At 37.9% G+C, this 12,000-nt stretch overlaps 1 protein-coding gene across 1 annotated transcript in view; it reads left to right on the top strand.

Annotated features, from left to right (window-relative positions):
- The first annotated feature begins 205 nt into the window (after nucleotides 1-205).
- STPG2 (sperm tail PG-rich repeat containing 2) overlaps nucleotides 206-12,000 on the top strand; it is a 328,307-nt gene continuing 316,512 nt past the window's right edge. Inside the window, exons 1-2 of the mRNA XM_043438460.1 lie at nucleotides 206-612; nucleotides 9,860-9,972. Coding sequence (XP_043294395.1) covers nucleotides 504-612; nucleotides 9,860-9,972 — 222 coding nt within the window. The 5' untranslated portion in view covers nucleotides 206-503. The remainder of the gene's footprint in view (nucleotides 613-9,859; nucleotides 9,973-12,000) is intronic.

Genomic DNA, 12,000 nt, shown 5'->3' with positions numbered 1-12,000 from the left:
GAAAAGTAAGAGGATCGCAGGGGCTCGAGTATGTCCTTTCCTTTAGAAAGCCAAAGCGCCGGGCGGAGCGAGTCGGGAAGGCTTGCGGCTCGGCGCGCATGCTCGCAGGGCTGGGCCCGAGAAAAGCGCCCCAGCCTTCCGTCCAGAGACTTCCGGGAGGCGAGAAATGGGCGGAGGCAGGGCCGGAAGCACGGGGGCGGGCGCCTGATGCTTCACCTCGTTCCTGGGCGCGGCGCTTCAGGCTCGGTTGGTGAACCGGTGATTCTGTGGGAAGTCTTATGTCTGGTTACACTGATTTCAAGATTTCCCTGCGGCTAGAAGTCGCCTGGGAGAAATCTGACACCAATCAGCAGGTGGGGCGATAGCCCCTGCGTTAGATCCTCCATTTACAGAAATTCTTCCCGGGCCTTCTGAGTTTGTTGACGACTTTTTGCTCCACCATTTCTTCTAGCTGCTCTGTTCTTAATCCTTTCGCAGCCGCCCACGCCTCCCCTCCCGCCGTTATGTATGACCGGGCTCCCCGTGTGCTTAGATTGGCTGAAGGTGGCAGCACTGAGGATCGTGTGGGTCCTGGATCTTACCAGGTTCCTTACCTGAAGCAGCAGGCAACAGGTAAGAGGTAGAGAAAGGCAAGCCTTTTGTGACAGGCGCCTCACTTTCAGCCTGCCCCGCTCGTGTGTGCCTGAGTTCAACACTATAGTACAACTGCATACGTATAACAGAGTATGAAGTAGGCAGGGAAAATTCTATCCCTATATTTACAGATGGTAAACCATTTTTTCCCATTTCACTAGACCAGGAAGCGTATTGCCTTTTTGATCTTACAATGGTTTTTTACATCTTAGTTTAAATGCTGCAGATTCGATCTGGGATTTTGATTTCCGTGTCCCATTGACTATCAGTCAGTCCAGTCAGTCGTGTCCGCCTCTTTGCGACCTCCATGGACTGCAGCATGCCAGGACTCCCTGTCTGTCCACAACTCTCGTAATTTACTCAAACTCATGTCCATTGAGTCAGTGATGCCATCCAACCATCTCATCCTCTGTCGTCCCCTTCTCCTACCCCCTTCAATCTTTCTCAGCATCAGGGTCTATTCAAATGAGTCAGTTCTTTACATCAGGCGGCCAAAGTATTGGAGTTTCAGCTTCAGCATCAGTCCTTCCAATGAATATTCAGGACTGATTTCCTTTAAGATGGACTGGTTGATCTCGTTGCAGTCCAAGGGACTCTCAAGTCTTCTCCAACACCGTAGTTCAAAAGCATCATTTCTTCGGGGCTCAGCCTTCTTTATAGTCCAACTCACATCCGTATATGACTATTGGAAAAACCATAGCCTTGACTAGATGGACCTTGTAAGCAAGGTAATGTCTCTGCTTTTTAATATGCTATCTAGGTTGGTCATGACTTTTCTTCCAAGGAGCAAGTGTCTTTTATTTCTTGGCTGCAGTTACCATCTGCAGTGATTTTGGAGCCCAAGAAAATAAGGTCTGTCACTGTTTCCACTGTTTCCCCATCTATTTGCCATGAAGTGATGGGGCCGGATGCCAGGATCTTAGTTTTCTGAATGTTGAGCTTTAGGCCAACTTTTTCACTCTCCTCTTTCACTTTCATCAAGAGGCTCTTTAGTTCCTCTTCACTTTCTGCCATAAGGTTGGTGTCATCTGCATATCTGAGGTTATTGATATTTCTCCCAGCAATCTTGATTCCAGTTTGTGCTTCATCCAGCCCAGCGTTTTTTGTGATGTACTCTGTGTATAAGTTAAATAATCAGGGTGACAATATACAGCCTTGATTTACTCCTTTCCCAGTTTGGAACCAGTCTGTTGTTCCATGTCCAGTTCTAACTGTTGCTTCCTGACCTGCATGCAGATTTTTCAAGAGGCAGGTCAGGTGGTCTGGTATTCCTATCTCTTGAAGGATTTTCCAGAGTTTGTTGTGGTCCACACAATCAAAGGCTTTGGCATAGGCAATAAAGCAGAAGTAGATATTTTTCTGGAACTCTCTTGCTTTTTTGATGATCCAGCAGATGTTGGCAATTTGATCTCTGGTTCCTCTGCCTTTTCTAAAACCAGCTTGAACATCTGGAAGTTTACAGTTCATGTATTGTTGAAGCCTGGCTTGGAGAATTTTGAGCATTACCTTGCTATCATGTGAGATGAGTGCAATTGTGCGGTAGTTTGAGCGTTCTTTGGCATTGCCTTTCTTTGGGATTGGAATGGAAACTGATCTTTTCCAGTCCTGTGGCCACTGCTGAGTTTTCCAAATTTGCTGGCATATTAAGTGCAGCACTTTCACAACATCATCTTTTAGGATTTGAAATAGCTCAACTGGAATTCCATCCCCTTGACTAGCTTTGTTTGTAGTGATGCTTCCTAAGGCCCACTTGACTTCGTATTCCAGATAGTCTGGCTCTAGGTGAGTGATCACACCATTGTGATTATCTGGCTTGTGAAGATCTTTTTTGTATAGCTCTTCTGTGTATTCTTGCCACCTCTTCTTAATATCTTCTGCTGCTGTTAGGTCCATACCATTTCTGTCCTTTATTGTGCCCATCTTTGCATGAAATGTTCCCTTGACTATATGAGTCTCCAAATCACCTGTGTGCTTCTTACCACCTTCTGTCTCTTTGTAATCCTGCCTGCCTCACACACCTTTCCTGGAAACATTTACTAAGATAAAACTTTTATATTTGTTTTGGAATATCATTTTTTCAGGTAGATGCTTTCTATCTGACCATCACCATCTACTTGAACTTATTTAATGAGAGCTCCTTTATCCCACATTGCATAAGAAAAGCTTTACTCATTGAGAGGTGAAATGGGAATGGATAATTTAAGTACTTATTTGCTCTCATTTATTTGCAGTTAGTGGCTGGGGTAACTTTTAATAAGTAACATAACTTCCTTTCTGCTTTTTCTAATCTGATTTTTTGTGGGGCTTGCTACCATCCAAATTAAACTTTTTCCTTTTTAGCCTACATTTTCCCTATTCCCACACTATTCCTGTATTTTTGAATAAGTGCTAGGATCCATTATTCTGTTGACATGATTGATGAGATTAGGATGGTAGGTTGATTTAGATTTCTTTGGAGTACTAATTTGTCTTTTGTCATTGTTTTAATCTTGAATTTTACTGCCTTTCAGCTTCTGATATTAATATCAGTGTTTTTGGAGCTTATTATGTGTATTTAATACAGCTGAGTTATAAGCATTACATCCCTACCAATTTATTAGCCACCAACAACCACCCAAAATGCTTACACTTTTCTATCTTTATTTTGACACAACTTACCACTCTTTTTTTTAGAGATGCTTCTTTCCCTGGTGTCTATAACATCTTTCTCCTGGTTCTTTTCCTAACTGTTGTAACAGTGCCTGATACATGGTTGGGACACAGTGAACATTTGTTAAATGCTGAATCAAAGCATCATTTTCCTCTCTCAAACCAATACTCCATCGTCTTCTTTAAAGATTTTTATTTTTCTAAATACCTTTTACATGTTTATATACTGTACTTTCCATCATTTGCTTGTTACTTTTCTCATGTTTATTTTCTCATTCAAATCCACAGCTTCAACTGCTATCAGTATTCTGATGACTCCCGTTTTACAGGTGTTTCATATCTCTAAGATGAGCTTTCTTCTGATAAGATCTTTTACTTTTTTTAGGCATCTCTACCTAAAGTGTCTGAACTTACCAGTTTCCCCAGAATTACTGGCCCCTTTGAAAAAAAATTCCTTATCAGTCAATTAGAAACTCTAAGCTTTGAAATTACTGTAGACTCCTTTTTTTTCCCCCTCTAATCACTCTCATTGATCTTAGGACCTATTGGTTCTTCTCTTTATCTCTCAAACTAGTTCCCTTTCTTCATTTAACTGCCCTTGACTTAGTTTGGGATTTGTTATTTTTATTTTGAAATAAGGGCTTCCCTGGTGGTTCTGAAGGTAAAGAATCTGCCTGCAATGCACGAGACCTGGGTTTGTTCCCTGGGTTGCGAAGATCCCCTGGAGAAGAGAATGGCAACCCACTCCACTATTCTTGTCTGGAGAATTCCATGGGCAGAGGAGCCTGGTGGGCTACAGTCCATGGGGTTGGCAGAAAGTAGGACACAACTGAGCGACGAACACTTTTGTTAATAAAATATTTCTCATTTCCCTCTATTTCAGTCTCTAACAACGTCTGTTTTATGTCTAATGTTATCTACACCTCCACCAACACGTAACCAACATATTAGCAATTCCAGCCTTGCATTGTCTGTAAATTCATGCTCACTCAGCTCCATTCTTTTGTACCTGCTACTACCTTTGCTGGGTAACGTTCTCTCTTCTTTCCTTTCTTGGCTAATTACTACTTAGGTCTTGAGCCTCAGGTGAAGTTTTTTCTCTGACTCCACTCTGTCCCAGGTCTTTCTTCTTTGACTTCTTAATAACTCAAAGGACTTTGGTACTGTATTGTAATCATGTGTTTACTTACCTGGCTGCCCCACTAAAGTGTGAGATTTTTGAGGGCAGTAACAAAGATCTCCACTGTATGAGTCTCAGTTTTTAGCTCAATACCCTAACACCTAAGTGCTTAGTTAAAAAAAAAAAAAAATAGCAAGACAGTAATTCTTGAAGTAAAGTTTGAAAAGTCTGATGAGTTACATGTGTCAGGTTATAAGAGTTTTAAATTCTTCTTTGTGTGAACTCTGATTGGAGATAAGTAAGGTTTGCGAGGTCCTTTTACTGCTTTGTAGAATTGTGCCTTGTTGACCTATGAAGGAAGCTAGGAAATTCCATTCTTGGGAACTTTGAGCAAATGCATCATATGGAATCCTGTTTTAGCAGTACTCAGCGGACATGCTAATAATAATAAATAGAGGGTATAGGCACCTCTTTAGTCATTTTTCTACCAGATTCCCTGGCAAGGTAATTGAAAGTAGCTGTTACTTCTTTCCTAGGTACATTCTGCTTTTCACTTCTTTGAGATCGGTAACACTGGGCTATAGAGAAGTATACACAGTTATTTAAGGGTCAGGTAAATTTTGTAGAGTATGATGTAGGAAATGTTGGGAACTTTATGTAATTTACTTGTTGCCTTGAATTACACAAAAAGAGAAACAACTTAGAGTCTTAAAACTTCAGAGGAACAGTGCAGATATTCTTTATTTCCAACCTTTCTCTCTTCATTACCATTCTTCACTTACTATACCCTGCTTGGTCAGTCCTGTAGTGTACTGTCTTCATATTTTCCTCAGGAAATTCTTTCCACATTAATTTGCAAACTTCATTGCTTTGACTTTTGTCCAGCTGATCAGGGAGACTGTTTTCTACACAGGATTTGCAGCCTGAAAGGAATAGGACTGATTTCATGATTCAGATTTCATGAGTGGGAGAGAGAATGGATATTCCAGATCCAGATTAGTGAGAGCTGCTCCTGATTTTCTTTTGAATTATCTGAGAAGCTAGAAAATCTTATCTTATTAAAGCAAATCTTTGCCATAAATGACCAGCCTAGTAAAATATGATAAAAACATAGTCCCTTTAATAATGGACAGCCCCTGGCATTATTGTGCTAAGGAATATTTCATTGTTTTCTGAGCTTGATTTACATAGTAAATGGTATTCCATGTTAAAATGTATTAGTTATCTGTATTGGTTCTCTATTATCTAAACTGGATAATGCTGGCTGTTAATATATTCTTTGCCAAATTTCTTCTTTTATAGGGAAGCTGTTAGTTTTATCTGCCGTAGAAGCATGAGCTGTCCATGGACTTACACTCCTCTGCCTATGTGCTGGTCTTACACTCCTGCCTATGTGCTTATGACAACAATAATGACTTTATCTTATTGGCCATTCGGAATTCAGGACACCAGTTTGAGGGAATGCAATTTATCTTTATTTAAGTTTAAATTAAAAAATGTGATTGCTGTAAATGTTGATATCCCTAAAGATGAGTATGTTTCAAAGTTCTAGTTATTGCTTTTATGTGAAGAATGCCCTGCTTGCTTTGTATCTGTAATTGTGGCTGTAGAACTTGTACTTTATCCCCCAGCTGCTCACCTTCTTTCTCAGGAAATAGACTGACTTTTATTGCTTCATCCAGTCTGATTTATTTTTTACTATTGGTGCCTCAAACTTAATATATCTCAAATTGAACTTATTCTTCTCAAATCTTATCCTCCTACATTCTTCATTTCTTCTTTCTAGCTGACAGTTTGATTTATCATTTGTTGTTGGAACTTCACATGTCAATATATCCTATGTCTCAAATCAAACTTTTTATCTTTCATTTCACCAACCCTAATGTGCCAGAACCCTCTACTCCTATATTTTATACCTTAATTATTGGAAACACTGTTTGTAATCTAAGTATTTGTTTATTTGTCTGGCTTTCCCTCTATCTGAGGCCAGAGTTTTAGCTTATCCGTTATTGCACTCTCATTGCCTCTCTCTGACACATCATAAAGCACTTAGTATTGCTGAATGAGTGACTAAAGGTGTAGTTTAGAATATCATCTATTAATTCAACATTTACTGTTTAGTGTGCAGGGCAGTATAATAGGGAGTCTGGGAATGTCCTGATTTTAGCACTACCAGTCCTGTGTCCTGGGCAAACTGAGACAGTTTGTCCCCATAACTGTCAACCACAGGTAAATAGGCATATAATTGTGAATAAAGCAGAAAACCCCCTTCTCTTATGGAGCTTGTTAGTAAAAACATTTTAATTTTCTTGTGGTTTTACTTGAGGTCAATATTTTATGTAAACTTTTAACCTATTGATGAAAGATTTTATGTGATTAATTGTGGGAAACTTCAGTGAAGATTTTATGAGCACTATCTCTTTTGAACACATGGGCTATTGGAGGTTTCCCCCCCTTTTATATGAATTTCAGTATTTTGCAATTCATTTTATATTTCTTTAGATAGACTCATTTAGAATCTCTGCAATGTTTTGATGACAGCTGCCTCAGAACTAGCCCTGAGCTTAGCTTTCTTCATTTTCATACCTGTCTCACATTATCCCAGTGTCTGTATACACCTAAATTTTAAAAAACATACCTTTAATTGTGAGATGAAATACAGAAAATCACATAAAATATAAACATACAACTTAAAAAGTGAATATGCAAAGAAATATGACATTGCAAAATTTTCTTTTTCATTCATAACCCATACCTTCTCCCCTACCGGTAAGCACTATTCTAATTTTTATGGCAATTACTTCCTTGCCTTTCTTAATGGATCATTGAATCATATTGATGAAATGATCCCTTTAACATAATGAAATGTCTCTTGTTCCTGGTATTCTTTGTTCTAAAATCTTGTTGGATTTTAATTTAGTCACACCAGGTTTTTTTGATGCATGGATGTATGATGCATCTTTTCTCGTCCTTTCATCTTTAATCTCTGTCTTTATGTTTTAAGAGGGTTTCCTATAGACACCATGAAGTTAGATGTTGCTTTTTTTTTTAATCAAGTCTGACAGTCTCTTTTAATTGGGGTGTTTAGACATTTTCCATTTAATTTTGTTACCAATATTGTGTTTAAATTTACTCTTAGAATTTGCTAGCTATTTTTCTCATCTGTTCTTTGTTTCCCTTTGCTTCTTTCCCTGCCATAGTTGAATGATTTGAGTTTTTAAAAAGATGGTTCTGTTTTTATCTCTGCTACTGGTTTGCTAGCTGTAGCTTTCTTTTATTTTTTAGTGGTTCCTCTAGGGTTTACAATATACATCTCTAACTTAACACTGTCTATTTTCAGATAATATTGTACCACTTTATGTATAGTATATGAGCCATACATCTTCTGTTTTCCTCATCTCATTCTCTGTGCTATTGTGGCTAAATATTTTCTATTTATATATACTGTAATGCCACAATAAATCAAAATTATTTTCGCTTAAAACAATTATTTTTTAAAGTGATTAGGAATGAGAAAAAATGTCTTGTTAACCCACATAAAAGTAGTTATAAATCATAATAAATTAAAAAGTAGTTATTAATCTCAAGTATACTTTTCATATCAGAAGTTTGCTTTGGGTCTTTTTTATATCCTCATGTTCATCTTTCTTCTATCTTGTTGAACATATGAAGAATATTTATAATAGATACTGTAATATTCTTTGTGCTAATTCCATTTTCTCATTTCAAGATCTATTTCTTTTCATTGACTTTTCTCCAGTTTATAGGACCTATTTCTCTGCCTCTTGGAAGAACAATCTCTGGTTGTTTGCACTATTCCCTTGATAAAATCTGTAGCTTGGTTTGTGTGTGCCTGTATGTGCGTTTCATTTGAAATCTGTACTTGTTCTTTGGTTGCGTACCCCATTTTGGAACATTTCAACTTCTGTACTGGATTTCTCTGCTCTATCAGACAACCCTTGTCTTTTCAAATGGACCCTGGCTTCCTTTTAAGGATTTCTGTTCTTGTGATCCTTGTGTGGTTTTTGTTTGTTTTTGTTCTGAATTGCAAATTCAAACCATCAGTCACTAAATTAACACCCAGAGTTTTAACGTCATTCATGAATTTTTTTCTAATCACCTCAGTGTAGTTGAGAACTTCCCCTCCTTTTGACCCCCTGGGCACTTTCGCACTTCAGATATTTTTACATGTTTTAAAATTATTTTAGCGTTTATAGCACTTAATGCTTCACTAGGTTGTTTCTTTTTAAGGGTAAGGTATGTATTATATTCACCTCTTTTGTGCTTCAGAACTTACACAAATAAATCTTGATTTCAGTTGCATTTTAATACATGAGGGCCTCAAAAAAACATTTCTGGTTTAAAAAATATATTTTATTAGTCCAGATTAGCAAGCTTTTAAACTGTACAAATTATTGCCATAAATCCTCGTAGTGTACATTTTCCTTAGGTGTACAAGATTTTCATGTTTTGAGTCCTCACTTTCATCCTTTTATTACCTGTTGAATATAGTTGCTCTGTTTTCTCTCATTTTTTTCTTGAATATCAATGTAACTTAAACTGTGCTCATTTTCTTGATATATTTCTTGAAAAGTTTTTATCAGCCTTTCAGCAGACTAAGTCTGTCTAATAAGTTCATTTACTGAGTGTGGCAGTAATGTCAGTAATCTTATGCTTATATCTTGTATCCAAGAAATACTGAGTGCCAAACATGCACCCAAGCAAGGAAGTGAAGATGAAAATGTTAGTCACTCAGTCGTGTCCAACTCTCTGAAACATTATATTAATTACTTGCTGTAAGCTCACTTTAAATTATTTCTGTCTAGGCTCTCTCTACAAATTCATATATGCTATTCGGTATAATTAATGAAAATGGAAGTGTTAGTTGCTCAGTCGTGTCCAACTCTTTGCGACCTCATGGACTGTAGCCTGCCAGGCTCCTCTGTCCAAGGCATTTTCCAGGCAAGAATACTGGAGTAGGTTGCCATTTCCTTCTCCAGAGTACCTTCTCGACTAGGGATCAAACTCAGGTCTCTCGCATTGTAGGCAGACTCTTAACTGTCTGAGCCACCAGGGAAGTTATATAATTAATAGGTTTCTTCAATATATAAAACTGTGACCTTCTGAGGGTGAAAATATTTTGTCAGTTAAATAGAACTTCCATTTTCATCCCAACCAAATATGCTTAGAAGAAAAAAAGCTTCTGTTTTCTTTAGGTATTTTTTCTTTTGCTTAGTAAGTTCAATTCTATAGGTTCTTAATTTAATATATATTAATATTAATTCCACTCTTACATAGAATTTTTAAAATGCAACAACTTCTGTGGCTAGACATTAGTTCTGATAATATATAGTCTCAGCAGTTGATGTACCAAATGATTTTATACACTTTGAGTGCTTTTCCTCTGAAATCATTAGAATTCTGTCTTATCTGCCAATGATATGATTTTACTTATAGGTGGCTATGCACCATTCCTGTCTTTGACTGCCAGGGAAAGTACTTTTACTGTCATCTCTAACACTGAGAAAGATGTTCCAGGTCCAGGACACTATAATGTTTCAGAAAAGCAGGTAAATTTACAGCAGTCATTATAATTGTCTGAGTTAATAAAAATCATGCTTTCTTCCTCTAATAGACTAATGTGTCACTTGCCATATTATATTTTCCCTTTATATCATTTTCTTTCACCTTTCAATCTGTATTTTGCAATAGAATAAGAGAAAAAGAAGTGTGTTCAATGGTAATTGTCTGGTGGGTGTTTTTCATTAGTGTATATAACCTATAGGACAAAAGCATTGTCCTTGAGATTCCTGAATGGGAGAATAGGGCTACTGAATTAATTAAGGCCCATGAAAGTTGTACAGATGGTCAAGATACGTAAAATAAGAATGACATCAGGGCGCAGGAATTGGTTTGTCCTCTGTACTCTAAAACTGTAGCTGTGGCCATTGTCTCCTATTTCTATACTGTCTCAAGAGTCTGTGACCAGAAAATCTTCAATGGTTCATTTATGTTCAGAAACAATGTTTTTTTTTTTTTTTTTTTTTAAAGTTTATTTATTTATTTGGGATGCACCAAGTCTTAGTTGCAGCATGTGGGCTCTAGTTTCCTGACCAGGGATTGAACCCTGGTCCCCTGCATTGGGAGTGCACAGTCTTAGCCACTGGACCACCAGTGAAGTCCCAGAAACAATGTTTTAATTTCAGTATTTTCATAATCATTGACATCAAGTTTTACCCTCTTCACATACATTTTGCACTCAGTCAGAAACAGTATTTTAATTCCAGTATTTTCATAATCATTAACATCAACTTTTACCCTTTTCACATACATTTTGCAGTCATAGTAAGTCCTACCTGACCCAAGAAGACCTATATCTCCCCTGTTGGAGACCCAGATCCAATTGCTGATGCATTAATTTTTGTATTAGACTTCTGAATTATTAATAGCAATGTTTTCTACCAGTTATGGGGTTTCGGTTGCAAGCAGTCAAATGAATTTTTAGGACAGATACTAGGTTTCTAATAAATTTATAGGTAAGGTACTTGGTTGGCTCATAGACTTGAAGGAAGAATTGTTCAAACAGGTCTTTAAGAAGGATAAAGTGAAAATGAAAACCGCTAATTCGTGTCTGACTCTTTGTGACCTCATGGACTGTAGCCTGCCAGGCTCCTCTGTCCATGGAATTCTCCAGGCCAGAATACTGGAGTGGGTAGCCATTCCCTTCTCCAGGGGATCTTCCCAACCCAGGGATCAAACCCGGGTCTCCCACATTGCAGGCGGATTCTTTACCAGCTGAGCCACCAGGGAAGCCCTGAAGAAGGATAGGACTAAGACAATTCCAGGTATTTCAGTAGTAAGAACTTCTGCATTATTCAGTGGCAAACTTCCATTAGATAACGTAATTCCATAACTTCCTTCCACTTTTTTTTTTTTTTTATGTCTAACAACACTAAAGATGAAAATTCTCAGTAGGGAAGATCTGGTCTGGTTTTATTATGGACCCACACCTGTGATTCCTGTGTCAGGGGTTCCTGTGTTTCGAAGTTCCTTTTAAAACATAAAATACAGTAGGTTTGATTGTCCCAAGAGTGGTAAATATGCTATTTTGAGCAAATAATAGAAAGGAACCTGGACAGAGGAAAGCAATAGATTTCCATTACGTTTCATGTTTTGACTGCCTAGTTCTCCTCTCTCATGCACATGACATATACACACTTCTTCCTATATATGTAATTTTAAAAGTTCAGTTATTTTATGTATAATTTAATTAGTGTTTTGCTACTACCTTTAAAGATGGTATTACAGTGTCACTGCTAAATGAATCCTGGATCTTTAGATTAAGACTACTTCTTGTTCTTGACATTCCTGTTTCATTACTCTGCAGTTTATAGATTTGATGGTATACATAACATGAGCTTTTATAAAGAAGTGGTTAGGAGTGTGGGCTCTGGAGCTAGACTGCTGCTGCTGCTGCTAAGTCACTTCAGTCGTGTCCAACTCTGTGCGACCCCATAGACGGCAGCCCACCAGGCTCCCCCCTCCCTGGGATTCTCCAGGCAAGAATACTGGAGTGGGTTGCCATTTCCTTCTCCAAT

The sequence above is a fragment of the Cervus canadensis genome, chromosome 19, assembly GCF_019320065.1.
Source record: "Cervus canadensis isolate Bull #8, Minnesota chromosome 19, ASM1932006v1, whole genome shotgun sequence".
In the NCBI taxonomy this organism is placed as follows: domain Eukaryota; kingdom Metazoa; phylum Chordata; class Mammalia; order Artiodactyla; family Cervidae; genus Cervus; species Cervus canadensis.
Note: the sequence above shows the minus strand (reverse complement) of the source record. Positions and strands in the feature narration are given on the sequence as shown.